We start from the raw sequence: 20,501 nt of genomic DNA, 5'->3' as shown, positions 1-20,501 counted from the left end.
GGCCATAAGTAACCTTCATATACAAAGTTCAAACAGAGTACTATTTTTATGTTGTAGGACAATCACACTGACAGTGTTGTGCTTGTTGCTGAATGATACTCAAATGTCCATACTTTAAAAGATTAGATAAGTTATTACGTAGCGTAGCTAGGAAAAAAGATGCTATACTAATACTGTTCACGCACAAACAGGAAATCTTGAAAAAACTCAAATCTTCAAATGTTGTTGCAAATGCACTTCTTTTTGTCAGTGTGAAATTCATATGAAGGTACAATGAAAAGTTATATTTTCACAATATTTGAGGTAGAATAGATACAAGTAGATTAATACATTACAATCCATGACATCCCAAATAACATCTGATGTACTAAAAACCAATGCAACAGAATTTTAAAAACCTTCTCACATACTGGTAGTTAACAGGTTTAAATCAAATTTATAGTATATAGGCATCCTTAATCTATTGATGCAAAGAACAGTCAATATCTTGCCATTTTGTGTCCTTCATTAACATCTGTAAGTTGTATTTCATCAGGTCTCAAGCATTTCATAACTTTAAAATTCAACTGGAATTGACAAAGTATTATATTAGTAATCGAAGACCTTCAGTTCTAATAGTTTAAATTCATGGCCATTTCGCATGTCCTTTACAGGCATTTGTCTCTATTTGGGATTGAAACTTAATCATTTCATAGCCCACCAAAATTGGCAACCAGAATTACTATGGAACTTTTAAATTCATTTTGTAAAGTGATAACCATGTGAATTTAACACTACAAACTTCACAATTAACTGTTGTAATGTCAAAAGGACAGCTGTCCTTAAACATTTATAACTAGGATTTTGAGTTACTTCCTTCCATGTTGCCTTCACAAAAAATCCTTGGCAGTGCAACCTGACCAATCTTAACCCAGCACTCTCTACATGTACTGTATGTGCCATCCTCTTCACTCTCCAGTCTTTATATGTCTTAGTCTTCCTGAAGACTTGTTGTCTCATATTCTTGAATCTTCAAACCATCTTCCAAGACATACTCCACTGGAGGTTTGTTGTTCACTTCAACCAGGATTCTTGTCTCTCCATCACCTTGAACTTGAGAGGTTATACCAATGGGTGATCCCATTGCATCGCCGGGGGTGTTCAGATCTTTTGGCAGGAGGTCATTCAGTTGGGTGAAGAAGGTGTCCTGTGTGGAAAAGGGATTACATTACATGTTTTTTATGAACAAACTATTTTTACTCTATAACTAAGGCAATCATTAAACACATAACAAATCTACAATGCCCCCACTTAATGAAGGTCATAATGTTTAGGAAGTGACAGACAATTTTTACCCTTATAGTATTATACAGTATGAGCATGAAAGTTCATCAGGTAGTATACAGCTAAAAACTTTCTTCCAGCTCATTGAATTTTCTACTGTCCTTCTGCGGTCTTCTTCAGCTGACCAATCACCTCGGTTACATGACCTTATGAACATGTGACACTTACTTTACAGTGTCAGAACAAAATTCAGTCTGTATTATTTTTTAGCCCTTGATTACCCTTGAAATAACCTGACTTCCATGACACCCACAAACGCCCCTATGTTCTCTGCCAGAATTTGAAACTTTCTTGTCTCAACTGTTAAAAAATTGAAGAACAAGAGTTCTGTGACCTCATATCTCCATGAACTATTCTGTTTATGCAAATGACTTACACATTTACATAATATATGCTTGGTCATGAACACATTTAACCAATTTACACATGTTGCAATGTTGACAAACCTTCATCTAACACTTAGATGAATAATGGCACTTTTGCATTAATTATGCAAATTAGTAATATATTTGCATAATTGGTATCTGTTGATACTCCACTTGCCATAAACTACATCTTTTACATGTATTTGAGTCTTGTAATGGAAAACACTGCAAATATAGATTTTCCTCATTAGTTATGCAAAGAGGTTCTTGAGTTATGCTGACTAGAGTAGTGCGGAAACACAGACAGACAGACAGACACACCCAAAACAATATCTCCATTTTTCATGGAGATAAAAAAACCTATGTCCCTGGCCCCATACTACATGTACATAAAGAATACTATGAGGTGTCTCACAGGGAAGAGGAGTACATCTGTTTCCCTGAGCAGCTGGCCACAGTCCAGACCTGTACAGCTGGCGGCAGCACCTTCCGGCAGTGTGGAGGAGTCACTGGAGGAACAGCTGTCCACGCCATTGTCCAGCGACATCAGTACAGTCAAGTCCTGCCGGAATAGTTAAGATCATTGATGGCTTTCTAGGGAGGAAAGGTCATCAAGCCTCCTTTTACTAGTGAGCATAACGTTATTCATCTATAATCTACAGGTATCAAAAAGAATCTACTTTTAGAACACTACAAGTCAAAAAAACTTTCTCCAAAAGCAGTTGTTAAGTTTTCAAGTTGGAAGAGACCAACAGATTGTAACTTTACAAAAGTACAATCAGATGAATCTTGTTGTCCTCACATAGACACTGTAGAAACATCCTCACTAGATTGTTTTAAAAAAAGCTTACAGATAGATGTGCAAAAGTTAGGTGTTACAGGTCGTTCAATGAAATATAACGTCAAACAGCTGCTACCATGCCGCGTTACTGTCAAGCTGATGTGCTACGCTGAAGGCGGTTATAATGACTAGTCTTGAAACAGATACAGAGACAGGTGTCATACCTCCTTGACGATCCTCTCGTCTCCGGGCTTGAAGTCTACCATGTCAGGAACGTTGAAATAGTCCTTGCCAGGAAAACCTGAATTGTTCTGAAAAGAATGTTCTTGTTAATAAGAAATTAACATTATTTTCAATGCCTTTCAACAAATCTCACTCATTGTCACTGACAAAAGGTATTGGATGCTACCTGAAACGTCTGACCATTTCCAAATTCATATTCAGTGATGCTTGTCCACCTTTTTGCTGTATCTTATCACCTTCAGTCTAACCTTCATTGACAAATGATTATCATCTTCATCACAATATTTCTTTTAATCTCATTTAAATCTGAATCCTACTTTCTTTCAAGAGCAACAATTGTTTTTAAATGGCTCAAACTTTAGGTTTATAGGGACTTTTAGTTCATTTTCTCACCTAAGGCTGCACCAAGTAATTTTTATGGATGACGTCCTTTGGAGACCCTAAATCTAACGCGAGAGCGCAAAAAAAACACAAGAAGGGCCGAAAAAAACAAGATGTCTAGATTTGAAATATAATAGTCAACGACACATGTTAGGACACAAATTGAATGAGAGAACACAGTGTAACAACTAACAATTCTTTTATTCATCATGAAAACAGCAATAATTTGAATAAATCAGTTGAAGTTGAACAGCAGTTGTCGTCCTGTCCTGTTTCTTTCCATATCCCATTGATTTTGCAGGCCTGCAGAAACATAGTATATAAAAAAGGCAAAATTAGTTGCTGATTAACTCTTCGCATGCATTACTACATCTCTACCTATGCTTTAGAAATCCTAATGAATAATAGCAATTATTCAAGAGCCAAATATGGACCAAAAATGATAGAAATAAAAAAAGCACATATTTCCCCAACAAGTATAAATAACCAGAAACGAATAAATGATCATTATCCATGCAGAATACATGAATGCATTCATCTTACACTTCCCCTTCCCAGATTATAATTTTTTCGTACATGATAACGTTACTTGATCCACAACAGACTAAAGAACGGAACTATTCATACCTAAAAAACAGACTTGGGCCTAGGAGCTTCAGTTGTGGCAGCTGTCTTGTCGACCTCCATGCGGATGAAACACACAAACTGCTTGGTTGCCTGCCCCACCTGCAGGCCGGAGTAAACTTCAATGCCTCTCCCGATCTTCTCGTCATTGCAGAAAAAATGCACTGTAGCTGATCTTGACAAGACTTGCTTGAAATTGTACGGCCGAAACTCAATGGCTCGCCGCTACAAGTCTCTCGTACAGTTGCGCGAACGTCAGCTCTCCCTGACCGACATCGAGAGCGTACCAATCCACAACAACGTTGCCGTCCTTTTTCACTTTTATGCTCACATATTGAGAAAAAATTTCCGCTGCTTACAGGAAAAATCCTGTCAGCAGTGGAAATATCTGCACTACTGACAGGACGATCCTGTCAGCAGTAAAAAAAAATGCACTGCTGACAGGATGATCCTGTCAGTAGTGCAGATATTTCCACTGCTGACAGGATCGTCCTGTCAGCAGTGCAATTTTTTCTACTGCTGACAGGATCATCCTGTCAGTAGCCACTTCCTTATTGATGCATTTCGCGTGACAAGTTTTACGTTAATCTTACGATTTGCGTCACTGTCGTAACTCTTTGGTCATAGTTACAGGAAGCGGAATTTTTTTTCTGGGAACAGACTAGAATCAATGCGCGCGCGGACGTCATCCATAAAAATTACTTGGTGCAGCCTAATACTGACAACAACTCAAAACAAAACATCACCAAGTATACCTTGGCCACATCTTTCTTTACATCCTTTCTTGCATTGGGACATCTTTCTGTTTTCTTGTAAGGACTTGGGGCAGCACTTGCAATCTTGTGCGTTGACACTGTTACCTGAAAAGGAGTGCAAAATCTCCCTATCCTAAAAATTTTAAGATAAATAGTAACGTTAGATGTGATCATAAAAGTGCTACTTTGCTTATCCATGCAATGATTATACAGACTGTAACGTTACATGTCATAATACTTACTGATAGAAATACATAACATTGTATTCTTTCCATAGGGAAAGTATGTAAACTGAAAGGTTATAGAAAAGGAAATTTTAGAGCAGTAAAACAATGTGTCTTACAGTGGCTGATGCAGTGTCTACCAAAAGTTTGGAGGGAGATCCTGATGCATTTCTGACACGCCTTCCACCTGTCTTCCCTGTCCTCAGCTTCATCAGTTGGCCCTCCAGTTCTGTGATGTAGCGAGTCGCACTGTGGATGATTTCCAGCTGAAAAGAAGGAGTTAAGGAGTAAGAGGATGGACCAGGAAGGCTTGCATGGTGTTTTTCAACCTGAAACCATAAATGAGCCTACCAGTAATTTGAAACTTCCCCCTACAAAGCACTCGTGTTGTCCGATAGGCTCCTGTCACATTAGCTCCGCCTCCCAAAGTATAGCGGTAGTATTCAAAGCTTCTGATTGGATAGAGTCACGAGGCTCCGCCCCCTTTACCATATTTGAAGCTTTTGATTGGATAAAGAGTTTTCAAGTTTACGTAACTCCGCCCACAAACGATACGTCATACCTAAACATGGCCTACAGGGTAGATTTTTCAAGTCAATGAACTCGCCGGTAAATTTGACATCGCTGTAATAATATTAACATATCTGAATACGACATTCTTTCGTAATTAATGTGACCATCAACGTTCCAATATCTCAGTACATGCATCACATACGTAATGTGACAAATAATGGCATAATTTTGTATGGTTGGCATTTGACAGCTCCAAAAACATACTCTGGAAGGTGATCTTTTTTTGTTTTGGAGAACACAACAGAAAGTCTATGACATCAAATGTTGAAATACAAACGCTATTTCCAACGTATCTGGCTTTGCAATGTTTGTATGGGGCATTTTGTCAGTACATTTTAGTGTAGTTTGATTTCTGTGTTGTCATCCCGCCTTATTCTAACGTTTACCTCTGACATGTCGGACACAGAAGCCGGCGGCTGCTCTGCGACGTACGGGACCAGGGTTTTAATCCTGCTCAGCCCGTCCCGAACCGTCATCTTCCCGCTAAATCCCTGCCGCAACATCTTCCTTCTCCACGGACCGGCTTTGCTGCTGATCGGACCTCGGCGGCAGGTTCTTCGGCGCTTAGCGGTCTGCAGACCGGCAGGTTTAGGTGGAGGCGTGTCGGTCCGGGACTCCGCACAAAACAGGAATCTTTCAACATCCTCTTCCGCGATGGACGAAAGATCCACCTTGGTGTCCATAGTTTACCGAATCGTGAAAGAAATTAGGTAAAAGTTGGTGTAGATCGTTCAAATTTCTTTCATCCAGGCTTTGGAAAAGTTTGCAGGTGCTTGTCAGGTGCAGGTGCAATGAAACGTTACACCGCAGGGGGTCATCCCAGGACGGCCCAAATATCTTCGATAGGAGGGGATACAAGATGTGAATCTTATGTATTTGGATAAAATAATGTCTTAATCATATACTGCACCTATTGTCCTGGTGGGACATATTGTCATTTAGTAGTATATTGAGTAATACACTGGGAATCTGATGAGCACGTTCATGCAATACCTAAGAGTTGTATTTTACACCCCTTCTTTAAATCGGAATTAGACTTGTCCACATTCCTTTGGAATGACGAGCATGTACATAAATGGGCCTAGAAAATGTTGCAAAAGTTATATTTAACTTGGCCGCACGTACGTTAAACTGTCAAGCTGTGAAATGCTACATAACAGCTTGCCTAGAATGAAAGAGACGAGGTTCATCATCCGCTAACATTGTTGTAACCACCGAGTTGCCAACTTATGGCTAAAAAGTTCTATTGTAGTGGAATTGAGAAGAAAAAAAACTACGGAGAGTTTTGTCAATCAAATTTCGCTTTGACCGTAACGTTAGATCCTGTAATCTCTGTTGCATCACTAGTCGTATTTTCTCTTTCGAACATCAAAAGCAGGTTGTAAAGATTTCTTTGCTTGTATACCTGGTAAACTGCCTCATGGCATAACACGCCAGGTTTGTAGTGAACAGTACAAGCTGCGTATCCGGACAAATTCATTGAACACACGGAACAGCTTATCACATGATTAACAACAAATCCTTTATCATTGGTGTTTCAGCAGGGCTGGTGTCATCCATGAAATCGCGTCAGTGGTACAGTGTGCGAAAAGGGCAAAATCTGCCGACGCGGATGTCAAAATAAACCATTTGATGTGATCACTACGTGTTAAAATGCTGACGATGCACAAGCGCCACCTTGCAGTTTCAATCATAAGTGATGAATACAGATGGACCCCCAAGCACCAACGTACCGTAAACCTATAACGTTATATACTTAGTACACGCACCCCCCCACCCCCCGCCGCTTCTGGACCTCCCGTGAGAGATTACCTGAATTTTGAGAATAAATTATTAACGTTCAATCCTCAGGTCACGCCTTTGTGTCCTAGTGAAGGATGCTGCAAGAAGCATTATCATCCCAGCACCAAAAGGTTTGCCATTCTTTAATAGGATCTATAACTTGTATACAACGTTACGTACCTACTAACATGTAGCAAGTTCTCTGGCAGCAAGTTTTCTGGCAGCAAGTTCCCGTCTGTTTCTACGGGACGCTGTACTCTCAGCCTCCTTCCAGTGTCCCCTTTTCCCTGGAATGGCCCTGCACCATGTTTGCTTTGGCAATCTTGCTCCTTGTAGTCGAATGCTACAGTCTGTCTGCAGAGTCTACACCAAGTAGTAAAACTTGACCATGCACGAGCGCCCTCTAGCGATTGATTTGGGTGGTGTGCTATATTTCGCCAGTACCCAGGTGCTGTCCTTGTGCTGACGATGCACAGGCACCAACCATTGGCACTAAAGATCTCTCAAACCCACTGTTTTTTAAAGTGGCGGATTTATGTAAACCGGCTGATTATTGTTATTGGAGGTTAAATGTATAAATGTACATTTTGTATTGTAAAAAAAAGACAAAGTAAGCACAGACAAGTTTGCAGGTTAATACAATTTTAATCTCTTTTTTTTCTGACCAGCAAGTTATTTCAAGTGTCGAAAATATTTATCAAAACTTTTCACAACAGCTTTTTCACTACAGCTTCTCTGAACAAATCTTTCTTCTTAAAAGAATAGTTTACAACAGTCGACAGAGTTACATCTTCTTGGCACCTTTTGTTAGAATGTAACCTCACTGAAGCTTTTTTGGTATAGAAACTTGACAACAAAATTTTCAGTGCAGAATGAAGAAAACAACAACTTAATAATGTTAGATAAAAGAAGAAACAAGCTATGAAAAATACATAATGTTTCACTTATAGTGAAGACTTTCTCAATATAATCTTTGTTCCATTTCCTACATTCTAACAATGATTGTTTGATACGTTCGGCAAATTGTTTCTCTTTGATGAAAAAAAGCCAAGCATTTGAATAATGACAATATAACTTACAGATGAAAGTATTTGATTTAGAAAACAAAAACACTTCACTGAAGTTACTAATTTTCATGCTCCAAGATTTTGAAAGTGAGTAATATGATTCCGGAGTGCTTTGCTTCAATATCATCAATGTAAATCAGTTTTTCTTATCATTTCAATCTAAAATCTTTACATCGAAACATGAGATTTTCATCAAGGATTGAATGACTGAAAATCTACATGTACATCAGTACACTAGTCACTATATTTCAAAAGTGAGTGTCTAAGAAATTTGTTTACATACATGTACATGTACACTACCCCTAAAAATGGTCTTCTTTGCACAATCACACACATATTAGACATGTGTATTCCTATTTCTGCATTTTATTGAAATGATGCATAAATTTGTTATCAATCAGAGTTTGTTCCATTTGCAAATCTACATGTAGATTAAGAGAAAAGTCATAAACTTGCTCTTATAGAAAATACGTAAAATGGCTTTTGTAAACATACTTGGAAGATAATCTGATGTATACATGATTGTATGCATGTAAGTTGTTTTGACAGATAAGAAAGTCTCCACTCATAGTTTGCGTAATTCAGTCATGTACATGTAATACATGAAAATATTCATGATGAATACTGAACATGAAAAAATTCATGATAGATACATGAAAATACTCATAATGAATACATGAAAATATTCATGATGAATATGTGAAAATATTCATGATGAATATATCAAAAGGGATGGACGTTTTATGAATAAGGGGCACAGAATAATACTCTTTTAGTTTTTAGTGTGATTTTTCATTACTCTTAACTTAATACTGCACACTGAAGAAATTTACATGTAGGTTTTTGAAAATAATCTTCAAATCTAACACCTGAAAAACAAAGTCCCTCTCCCTCAATAAAATGCAGTAGAAGAAAATAACTTGCACACTCATGTTTATATATCTCATGAGGCATGGTGTCACACTTTAGAAACTGTCTTGGACACTGGTTTATATACATAAGCATGAAACAACACTACTTTACAGATATCTACAATAACATAACATCGTCTTCACATTAATAAAAGCAACAGTCTTACAGTCTGCGATATAAAGCGAGAAGTACTCTTGTCAAAAATTAGGCAAAACTGCATTGCAGCACCCCTGTTTAAAAAGTGGATGAATACGAAATAAGTCAATGTTGTAGTGTGGAAAGAAAATTTTGGGTGATCCAACTTTACAAGCAGGGGTGGACAGGATTGGACAATAGATTGAGAGGAAAATGCAGTCAAATCACTAAACATGACGGGTCACTTTTCGTTCAGAAAGTCGTTTTCCAATTTCTGAGGGAATCATATCAAAAACCTGATATTCAAATCTGCTGTTTGGTGCAGTGAAGTTTTGAATGTCATATGAAAAAGAATAATTTCTTCCATGGTTTGATATCATTATTTCTGTCATTATGTTTATGGTTAATGATATAATTTACCTTGCAATAAAATTTGTTTGTGTCTTTCCAAGTTCAAAGTGACCAGCATTAAATGTAGTCTGAAATGTTGCTGTCCAAGGATTCTTTTCTTGGTGCCTGATTGTGACTGTCATCTGCAAGGACCTGTCTTGTGCAGGACCCTGCAGGGCCTGTCTCGCGTACGGGTTGATCAGTGCCTGTCAGTTCTGTCTGGATTCATCGATCTGTCGTTTGGGCGGTTTATTCCGTCGCGTCCAGTGAGGGTGGGTGGGAAGTGCTGAAACAGTGCCAGGTGGAAGGAGACGTCAACAACTTCCTTTCATGGGAGAATAACCAACCGTAAAGGCCCTAACAAGTCAAGAACACTGTTCTCTCTACATTTTCTCCCCCCCCCCCAAAAAAGCCTCCGTTGCAGACTCCACATGTTTTTCTAATTTTTTTTCCTCATTTCACTATCTTCTTATTACGTTCCATATCAATTATGTTAAGCCTGTAAGAACATAAAAATCAGCCAAAAAAGCCTTTAAGAGTAGCCGGCCACTCAGAAGGTCTGCACAGGAGGCTAACAAAACAATGATTTTTTAAAAATCTGAGTCCAAAATAAAAAGCACAACGTTCAATGTGACCTACTACTAACATTGACTTACGATTTCAACAAATGCTTTTTTTTTACTTTCCAGCTTTTTTGTTAGTCTTCCTTTTCAACTAAAGAATTTGGAATCCATTCAAAAACAGTGTAGTTGAAGTGGCGGGCCAAAGTCTGTCCAGTATCACAGTCAAACGATTGAATTGAAATCCGTCAAATATCATCAGAGATTTCTACATGTACACCTGTAAGTTGGAATCCATTTGGTCCCAAGAATTTTCACCAGAAGCAAAGAAAAAAGACTTAAGAATAATAGTTTTAACAGTTGCTCGGTATCTAGCAGTGGCAGAAAAGACAGAAAACTGTACTACAGAAGGGCTTCAGAAGTGGAAAATACAGTTAACAACTTTGTAAACTTGTGGTGAGAGATGTTTGTTGCGTTTCAAAATAATGGATTGCAAAATGTTGCAAACTTTTCCAATACAATTTCTCACATGGTTCCAGAATACAACTCTCTCACTATATGTTCATGGAATGTTTGTCTGTCATGGCCTTAATTTATCTGTATTGCTATCATGATCATCATGTTATTGTTTTTCACAACAACATACATATTATAGTATAGAACTGCTACCAAAGTATAAATATAGAAAATCCTCTACATGTAACATGGCAAAGACACATCTTGGGTACATTAGACATAAAAGGCTATTTCACAACTGTTCCTTTCGTGAAAGATAAATAGATTTAAGTCATATATGCCCTCATACGGGACAATAATATTTCGTTTTCCTCTTAGAGGTTTCTGAGTTTGGTACACAATTGGACTTTTACCTCTCAGAGGTTAAAAGTGGCTTTAAAAATAACATGTGTTCTCTTTCAAAGTTTTGCTAAGATGACACAAAAGTTATCAAGAAATGTTGCTAAAATCTGTACATTTAAATTTGTGCAGTACAAATGCAGCTCTGGAGATTAGAAAACAGTCAGAAATGGGAAAACCTTTTCATCAGTTAATAATACTGATTTTGGTCGCACAAGCTCTGCATAGCCTCAATACTGAACATTTTCTTTGTCATAAAAAAACTGCAAGAGCGGTTTATCGGAACGCATACCAATGCAGTTTCATTTACATCATCGAACAAAACACTACTTCAAGGCCAACATGTTTGTATTGCACTTGAATTTGAAGAATCGTTACCAGTTTTCTCCATCAGCTGCTCGTCCGCGGTCGTTTCCTCGACTGATCCTGCTTGGGAGGGTCGGCGAGCATGACCTTTAACCTTTGACCACAAATTTCCTGGCCGTGAAGGGATTCGATGGCGGCCTCGGCGTTGACCTTCTGCGCGTACTTGGCGTAACCGTAGTTCTTGTCCCTCATTAGGTACACGTCGATCAGCTTTCCAAACCGGCTGAGGGACAAAATGTGGAGAAAAGAAAACGTGATCAAAGTTTGCAGGGATCTAATTTTGCGGTAGGGAGAAAATGGAGTGCTTGCGGTGGTTTGAAACAATAGTAGCGTGACGTATACAGTCACATAATGGAAGCACAGGCTACATTGTAAGTGCATGGCCTCAACCTTACCGCAAAACCGTGAACATAAAACCACTGCAAACATTTCTGCATTTACAGTATGTCGATGAAGGTTAGACATGCAGGTAATAAGATACACAAGGTAGCAGTTACTCAAGCAACTTGATAAAATTTGGATATGGTCAGGCGTTTCAAACAGCATTCGCTGCCTTTTGTCAGTGACTAAAGGGAAGAACTGGAGAAACCAGCTTTTAAACAAAAACTCAGAAAAGGAGGATGACTGAAAAGGTGATTTCATAGTGAAAAGGTTGTTAATCTTTCACATATAATATTGAGCTTATACATCTTGTACACTTGATAATCATTATTCATCAAACCTGTATACATTACATAGATATGTACTTACTTTCAGAAATAAAAAGTAGAAAATACTGGGTGGATAATTTTTAAAAAAATGACCAGGCCCCAGGATGATTTTAGCTTGGAGTTAAAATCAACCCAGGTCCCGGTAACAAATTATTCAATACAAATTCAAAGCTTTTATTTAGTTATATATGAGGAGCCCATTGTCTAACTGACATATCTCCCATGAAGTAAACTTAATTAAAGAAAGCAAAGAAGTGTGACAGAAAGACGCTCTCACCTGAAGACATCTTTCAGTGCGTATTCAGGAGGCGCTGTGGGTGTGCAAACTATGAAGAGTCTCTCCGCAACGTCTGAGCTGGGATCAGCCAATGGCTGGGGACCAGGTAACTGTGCCGTGCAGTAGCCTGGTGTGTACTGTTGGAGCTGGGGGAGGGGGGCGATATCAATCAATTAATTTGAAGGTAATACAGAATCTGAAGGTCAGACAGAATAGTACATCAATTCAGGTAATGGTAATTACCTCCAAGTAGATCAATCAGTGGCAATGACAGTATCCAAAGGAAAAAAGCAGGCCAATAATACATGTACTGCTTTTGCCCTTAGGATACTGTCATTGCCACCGATAGATCTGATTGGAGATTTGGTAATTGGGGGAAGGGGATTAAGGTTAGTCAGCAAGGTATTTTACCCCTCATGGTCTTATCCTGTACATGATGGTAAACTGTAGCCATGGAGTGGCTTGGTATTGATAGCTTGTTTTATCAATGTAAAATTAATTGGAAATCATAAAGAAGACATTTTAGATGAGATTACTGTACTTTCTCAACACAAGCATTTTCCAAAACGATTGAATGTGTATAACAGCAGTCCAATACTAATTGCTAACCATTGGGAGATGTAAAACTGACATTCTGAGTTGGGCAATTCTGAGTTGCATGCAAAGAATTTAAGGCACAACTATACTGTACTATCAAACTTGTTCTTGACCGCAAAAAAAAGATGGTTGCAAATGGTCTTTAATAAACTGTTAAAAGCTAAAACAAACCGACCTAAGATAATCTCTATTGATATTACACAAAATGAAAGATTTTGTACTAGAATGAATAGTGAAGTAAACAAGAGTTTCTGGTATCAACACAAAAGCTTGTATGTTGGTACAATGGTACCTTGGATTATTCAGAATTGATTGAACATGGCAGAATTTCGTCATGCAGAGAAGAACCTAGCCTAAACAAACTCCGAAATCTCTTGCAGATGTGTCTGTGTACTACAACACTGTAGGAAATCAGTTCTACAAAAACATATATCAGATCAACGACTATTTAAATTTTACTGGCAGAGCCTACAATTTTTATGACTTGCTTTCTATTAATTAATGGAAGGAAAATGTTGTTTGTCATGCAGCACCTAATGCAACCAATTACGAAAAAAGATTGTGACATGTAACAGCCAGAAAGAAAAGTTAACAAGCATAGGTGCAAACTTATGTTATTTCTGTGGTGCACCTGCATTTCATTCTATCTAAAATTCCTTGATAATCCCGGGGTATTTCTTGAACTTTAAGCTTGTGTCACTGACATATCTGGGGAGGATTACATTTTGCTTCCACGCAGATCTGGCTGTTTTCAAAACAGAGTGAAGCAGATAATCTCTAAAGAGTAAAGAATTAGGAATATGTGGAGTATTTTTCTAACTCCTTAGTGACAGTCTTGGCTTATGGCTGTCTCCCTTTTCCAGTGCCTTTTCAAGATTCCTCAAGTCCTTTTTTTAGGCACTATTTTTTCAGAAAAAAGGTGTATCTCAAAGTTTTGATGGTTTTATGACAGAAACTATGACAATCTTTTTCTCAAATTTGAGGCAGTTCTATGAAGGCTTCACAGCAACTTTTGGGTTTGAGGCAAAGTTTTATAGCCGTGTTACTTACACTGTAGTACCATCTAACCATCTGTCATGAGTATACCGGTTTTAAGGAGCAAGACATTTCTGTGGAAACATGCCAAAATGGATGCCAGTATGGACATCAATCAAGAATGCATTTATATGGTCTAACCAGGGATTATAGCACAGATACTTATGACGTGTTAAACATTGCTGGTGCCTCAGTAATAAAGAGTTAAATTTGTTTCATTCCCTGGGTACACCAGCCTGGAATCCATCCGTATTAAGCTACATGTACCCTGGTCCCTATCCAAGAACCCATTGGTAATATTTTCAATGGATACTGGATAGGGCATGTGGGTAGTGGGTGGCGCTACCACAGAGCGGAAATATGGAAATAGATACCAGGCTATGGATAAATCACGTTGTTCCTTACCCTGTTGAAATAGGGAATGGGTAACAGATAAACTACTGTAAATGCATTTAAGTTTGTGGGGAATTAATTTTGTGGTAGAGAGGAAATGGAGTGTTCGCAGTTGTTTTAAGTTTGTGTTTGAAACAATATATATATAGTCAGTCCCATAATGGAAACACTTTTTGCAGTGGTTTTAAGTTTGCGGTAAAAGGTTCACCACGAAAACCGCGAACATAAAACCAGTACTTGTTGTTACTATACCCTGTTGAAATAGGGAAAGGATAACAGGCTATGGATAAAGTCCTTGTTGCTCCTTACCCTGTTGAAGCCTGCGAACCCCGGTACTGGAAGATGTGGGTTGATCGGCATGCCTTGTAAGATGGGAGAGGGAGGGGCTGGAGCTAATACTGCTGGTGTGGGGCTGCAGATAGAAGAACAAAGTGCTCTGTTACTGGACAGGAAATTCTGATTCAGACTGTCCTACGCAAAGCCTATGATCCTGTGTACAATAAGTTTCCCTTTTCAAAACATGTTAAAAATCCTATCCTCTACCTGAGGCTCCATAGCTTAGCAGCAGCAAGTGAGTATAAGCTATGGAGCTAGTAGTAGAGGCTAGGTAAGCACTACTAGTAGTTTCACTTACGGTGGTTGCGTCCCTCGGATAGGACGTTAAATGGAGGTCCCGTGTTTGAGGAGAGCCACACCTCAAGCACCTTAAAGAACCCAACATACTTATCGAAAAGAGTAGGGGTCCTTCCCAATGTGTGTGGATCATATAGATCTGTCCAGTTATGCAGCTTGTACTCTTCAGTACAAACCTGGTGCGTTACGCCTTGATGCGGTTTACCGGGTATGCTATACAAACAAACAAACAAACTTTATTTCGGCCAGCTACAGTGTGTAATTCCTAGTATGCCATTTAATATCTGTCTATTTGGCCAATTTGTTTTACTTTTCCAGGAACCTATGGGGCCTAGTAGAGGCTATAAAAAATCCCACCACACTTATTGATAAGAGGTATCTGAAGGGTTTGCCACACTTGTGTGCAAATAGGACCAGATTTGGGCACATTACAACCTTATCCTATATCAGTATCAGTCTCTAATATCATCATCATTTTAAATGGCTTGCCCAAACTTGAAGTCCACTCTTTCTCTTATCTCCACGAGTTCCTTCTTCTATTCAGTATTCAGAATATGAAAGTTCTCAAGAAAAACCCCTCTAGACCCCAATCTAAACAGGGACACTGTCACACACTAACACCCCCATAATAGCCCGTAGAAGTGTCAAAGCCCTGAAATCTGATCTTGGTTCACATATTACTGTTCCACTTCCTAAATAATGACTTTTGGCAGCTATGGCATCTCTCCTACATACATTGTACATACACACTGTCAGGTTCCCACTGAAGTTACATGTGTGTGAAGTCTTGGAGGACTTTGGAGTCAAAATCAAAGCACAATCCCAGACTGAGGGCATGGCTAGGACACAGTGTCAAGCCTTGCCATGAGAAATTGTATCAGAGTTTCATTATCCACCAGAGAAATGTAATTACAACCACAGAGAGAACGAAAGCTGATGCCACAAAAGTCTGGAAAAGCTTTTAGTCCCAAGCATGGGAAAGCACTGTTCTTTTACGACCACTCAGTGGTATATGTGAGTGGTACATTTGTCAAGGAAATTATTTTCTCACTGCCACGATTATGTTGGTTGCTTGGTTGGTTTTCAAAATGCATGTACAAAACTTAAGTGATGGATTTGGATGATTATTTTCCGCCGTGGATGTTCCTTAGCCCGGGAAATGTGATCTAATTTCGGGTAAGCTCACTCAATTTCAAACTTCATCTTCCATTTGTATTGCTGTATCATCATCTTGAAGCGATATAATGTATGATTAGAAGTTGCATTTTTTATAAGCTTAAACAGCGTACGATAAACATCCATGAATAGTTTCATCAGGTTGGTAAGTCACTGAATATAAAGACTCTTTGTACTAAAACAAAACGACTCTTTGTACGCAGCCAAGTGATTTATTCAACTGATGGTCACCTTCATCAGGGCAATTATCATGGGTTCACATTGCACTGCAGCACAGGTGTTGCTGCTTATAGATGCGTTCCCAAAGTATTTTGCATCTATAAGCAGCGACACCTGTGCTGCAGTGCAATGTGAACCAGTGATAATTGCCCTGAGGAGGGTGACAGACGGTCATCGAAACATCGGTTGAATATATCACTTGGTTGTGTAACAAGAGTCTTTTTATTAAGTGTATGATGAAGACACCGGTTAAAAAAGACCATAAAAACTTACCTTGGGCCTGCTACTCCCGGTGCTCCATTGGAGTGGGGAGAATCTGCATATTTCACGACCAGTTTGATTCCCGGAGGATACTCGAAACCGTTAAGCTTCTCTCGTGCGTAGATGGCCGAGGCCGCTGTTGTATACCGCGCATACGCACATCCTGCAAAGGGAAATACAATGTAAGGTCTGGGTTCACTGAATATAGAGAATACTGACTGCCAACATTGAAATAACCGGCGCAATGGCCTAGTGGGTAGAGTGTCTGCCTTGCGTTGTGCCCTTAGGAAAGGTGCTTTACGCCAATTTCCTCACTCAACTCAAAACTGGATAATCACTATAATTGCATAAACTCTAGTGAATGAATGAGTGAATTCAAAATAAAATAGCTTCGGTTAGGGATGTCCCTCGAATAGGACGATAAATAAAGGCTCTGTGTTTGAGGACAGCAATCCCTCAAGCACACTTAAGTACCCACCAGGCTTACCAAAAAGAGTAAGGGCATTTAGGGTCCTTCCCGATGTGAGTGGCTCAAATAAATCTGTCTGGTTATATAAGCTTATATAAGCAGGGTGTGTTACGCCACGAGGCAGTTTACTGATTATGCAAAACAAACAAACAATCGATGAAACAAACAATCAAAAAATCCCTGTCCCCACCTCTGGACTGTCCTGTGGACCTGTCCTTCTGTAAGTCGACGAACTCTAACCCGGGAATGAGGTCGAACAGCGCGTGAAGCTGGTGTTCGCTGACGGAGGAGTCTACGATGATGTACAGCCATTGGTTGACGCCCAGAACGGTGACATCATTCGCCTGTGGTGTCGGCGGTACAAGGGGTGGGGAGCGAGGCATCTCTCCTACACCAATCAAAACAAAACATGAAGAAGTCAGTGGAATAGGCAGTAATGGTACAAAGCACTGTATACTGGCGGCTTTGTGTTTTAAGGGTTATTGATTCAGAACCTGGAGGTACTGAGTTTAAATCCTTGACAGGTTGCAATGTTGTGGGATTCCTCACAGGGGAAAATGAGTACCTAGCTTTGGTTAGGGGCATCCATCAGATAGTACATGTACATCATGGACAGTAGGGGACCTTCCCTGATCATGAGTGAGTGGATCAAATAAATCTGTCCGGATATGCAGCTTGTACTGCTCAGTGTTACATGTACACCATGAGGTGATTTACAATGGTGCAATATACGTGTAAACAATATATCTACAAGTACATGAGTGACAACTCAATAAATCTTAAGTAAATTTAAAGGCTTATAAACTACAGATTGAAAGCACAGACTATTGATATGTATCATAACAATGAAGATCTGATCTGCTTCAAAATTGATATTAAACTTGATGGTCAGCTTAGCGATGACCTACAGCACTTTGTAATCTTGAGCCTCAGATCTACAGCACTAAATCTGTCCAGAGAAATCCCTCAAGTGAAAGGGAGTTATGGGGTCAGTAGACTTCTAATGTAAACATCATGGTCATGTCAAAACCAACCAAGCCCTATGACAGTACTCTCCAAGCAGACGAATGGCTCTGGCTGGTTTTAGGTACTTTTGTCTGGCTTTCTATTTTGTCCCGTCACCAAGAAAAACGGGACAAAATAGAAAGCCCAACAAAAACACCTTAAAACATGTTAAAAAGCAGCTGGAGCCATTCCTCTGCTTGGAGAGTCTATATGACATGAAATAATAGAAAAGATCTGGACATGATAATGAAAAACAATCTATTTACAAAACGTCATATTATATATTAGGGATTTGTGTGTGTGTGAGCTTATTTTCAGTCCCAAGCAGACTGACAACAGAATGTCTCTGAAAATAAATGCAGACTTCATTTGGAGACAAGCCCCCAGCATACATGTATACAAAGGGCAAATGTCACTTTACATAGACTGCCCCCCCACAGGCAAACGTGCCAGTTGTCAACTTCTGAATCTATCATCTGATGTTTATCAACATGTGTATATGCAGCACATCAAGGAAAAGAATTAATATATTTCTTTTGATATATACTATTACTGTGTGTTGTATTTACCAAATGTTACATCTCAGAGTAAGCGTAACTTTATGCATACCCTGGTCAGCTACAAAAGTACATTCTGTTATCAATGGTGCGAAATAAATGCTTCAGAGATAGTGTAGGCATATGGAACAACACTGTCCTTTTGGAAACTGCTGCAGAATAGCTATTGTTAAAGGACACAGGATACATGTATATGTATAAGAATAGGAACAATGTGTACACATCAGAAGGAAAGAATGCCTGTCACTGTTACATCCAGTTTATGATGTCACAGCAAATCAAGGTCTTTCTTTTGACAATCAAACTCAAAGATGCATCATCATGCAAAACTTGAGGGGGAGGATAGCAACCCTCCCCCTATAAAAATATACCCTGCTACAGAAATAGCAACTGAAGGAAACTTGCTAGTCTATGTACCACTAGGCACTAGAAGGGTTTGAACGAACCAACGAATAAAAGAATGAATAAACAAACGATGAATGTTGAATGAATGAACGACTGCACAATGACCAAACTTACTGTGAGAGTTGCTGCCCATGTTGTGGGAGGGGTGGGGGGGTCCACCGCCGTACATGAAGGGTTCGTTGTAGGACGACCCGCTACTCGGACTTTCCCTCGCTGCTCGCGACACTCTGGGTTCGGCGAAAACCGGCTTGTACGCTGCGGAGAGCAGGATTGACAGGAGGGAGGGGTTAGACATGGCTGGTGGCGACGGACATCAAATGTGGGGACTGTGTGTTTAGCATTTCCCGGCATGTATGGACATTCCAAGTTGGCCTACAAGGGAGGGCTGACTTTCTTTCAACTCTGTTTGCCTTCACGTGTCCTGCAGTTATGGGACAAACCAAAAACTAGCACCAATGGGGGTGTACAACCAGAAAACAGTAGCAGAAATAGCACACAAGACTGTGTACACTGTGTTCAATACATTTAATATAATCATGCTAGAAATTTACCAATGAAAGGAAATACAATTAAAGAAAACGGGCAATCGGTTTGAACTTTGCAGCATAAAAGTTATTATATCATTTCAAAAGATAAAAAGATAACGTTTGAAGAATGTATATAGAGTATAAATATCGATTCTGTCCTTTGCCCAGCAAAATCTATCATTAAAGTCATAATCTGAATTATTACATTCCAATATAATATAACATTCCCCTAGGACATCATACACACTTTGTGATCCGTCCCTGCAATACAAACAAAAAGGACAATCCGTGTCCAGCCAAATCAGATAACACGTTCTTTATTAAAGTTTTAGAGATCTTATTGCTTTCAGGAGATGCAGGAAAGGACTTCCCATCAGGGGTCAGACAGACCCAGACATGGACTCAGCAGTCTCTGCTGTGTCAAAACACTGTTTGATGTCTAACTTTCCACTGGGGTGATTCTACTAGACACGCAATAATAACTACACAGGCTATGGGAGTAAAGTAAAAACAGGGTAGGCTAAAAAGGAGAATAAAGAGGGAACGGAAACAACTAGCAGCACACATATATGGGTAAGGCTTTTTATAGAATGTCGAGAATCTTTTTTATAAGAAGGTATTAAAATGCATAAAAAATAGGAGATAAAAGTATGTTGAAAAATGTTAGATATCCAGGTAACAAGATACGCAAGGTAACAGTTTAACTGTAAATACTCAAGCAACTGGATAAAATTTGGATCTCTGGATCAATTCAGAGTTTTCGTTTAAAACCTGGTAACTCCAGTTTGTCCCTTTTTACTGATGAAAGACAGCGGATGCTGTCTGAAACTTTTGACCGTTTTCCAAATTTTATCCAGTTGCTTGTGTAACTGTTACCTTGAGTAAATATACATAATCATGA

The 20,501-nt window shown here is 39.1% G+C and overlaps 2 protein-coding genes and 1 long non-coding RNA gene across 7 annotated transcripts in view; all 3 read right to left on the bottom strand.

Annotated features, from left to right (window-relative positions):
- Positions 1-220: 220 nt before the first annotated feature.
- On the bottom strand, positions 221-7,398 carry LOC136447386 (uncharacterized). Of its 2 annotated transcripts, XM_066446238.1 has the most exons (7): positions 7,232-7,398; positions 5,656-5,940; positions 4,816-4,962; positions 4,473-4,577; positions 2,694-2,780; positions 2,104-2,250; positions 221-1,186 (listed from the first exon to the last, which is right to left on the bottom strand). In XM_066446238.1, the coding sequence occupies exons 2-7, from the start codon at positions 5,770-5,772 to the stop codon at positions 971-973; spliced, it is 819 nt and encodes a 272-aa protein (XP_066302335.1). In that variant the 5' UTR covers positions 5,773-5,940; positions 7,232-7,398; the 3' UTR covers positions 221-970. The 2 variants fall into 2 exon arrangements, with proteins under 2 accessions (XP_066302335.1, XP_066302334.1); XM_066446237.1 differs by lacking the exon at positions 7,232-7,398 and having other exon boundaries at positions 5,656-6,145.
- On the bottom strand, positions 3,276-4,002 carry LOC136447599 (uncharacterized). The gene is made up of 2 exons (XR_010757761.1): positions 3,721-4,002; positions 3,276-3,396 (listed from the first exon to the last, which is right to left on the bottom strand). It is a non-coding gene; the product is annotated as an uncharacterized lncRNA (long non-coding RNA).
- Positions 7,399-7,676: 278 nt separating the features above from the next.
- The window catches only part of LOC136446786 (RNA-binding protein 45-like), a 68,026-nt gene continuing 55,201 nt past the window's right edge, over positions 7,677-20,501 (bottom strand). For all 4 annotated transcript variants that reach the window (XM_066445361.1, XM_066445360.1, XM_066445362.1 and 1 more), the window contains exons 5-11: positions 19,188-19,328; positions 17,297-17,494; positions 16,650-16,800; positions 14,658-14,760; positions 12,324-12,469; positions 11,349-11,559; positions 7,677-9,841 (exon numbers count right to left, since the gene is read on the bottom strand). In XM_066445361.1, coding sequence (XP_066301458.1) covers positions 11,361-11,559; positions 12,324-12,469; positions 14,658-14,760; positions 16,650-16,800; positions 17,297-17,494; positions 19,188-19,328 — 938 coding nt within the window. In that variant the 3' untranslated portion in view covers positions 7,677-9,841; positions 11,349-11,360. The remainder of the gene's footprint in view (positions 9,842-11,348; positions 11,560-12,323; positions 12,470-14,657; positions 14,761-16,649; positions 16,801-17,296; positions 17,495-19,187; positions 19,329-20,501) is intronic.

This window comes from Branchiostoma lanceolatum, chromosome 13 (assembly GCF_035083965.1).
Source record: "Branchiostoma lanceolatum isolate klBraLanc5 chromosome 13, klBraLanc5.hap2, whole genome shotgun sequence".
Lineage (NCBI taxonomy): Eukaryota > Metazoa > Chordata > Leptocardii > Amphioxiformes > Branchiostomatidae > Branchiostoma > Branchiostoma lanceolatum.
This window is presented reverse-complemented; position numbering and strand designations above follow the sequence as displayed.

What these genes read in the sequence shown, in the direction of transcription:
- LOC136447386 (XM_066446237.1), bottom strand. Translation starts at nt 5,952, where the DNA reads ATGGACACCAAGGTGGATCTTTCGTCCATCGCGGAAGAGGATGTTGAA. An exon ending in TAAAGAAAGATGTGGCCAAG is followed by an intron (nt 2,781 to 4,472) that starts GTATACTTGGTG and finishes CATTCTTTTCAG; the next exon opens with AACAATTCAGGTTTTCCTGG. An exon ending in ACGAGAGGATCGTCAAGGAG is followed by an intron (nt 2,251 to 2,693) that starts GTATGACACCTG and finishes CTATTCCGGCAG; the next exon opens with GACTTGACTGTACTGATGTC.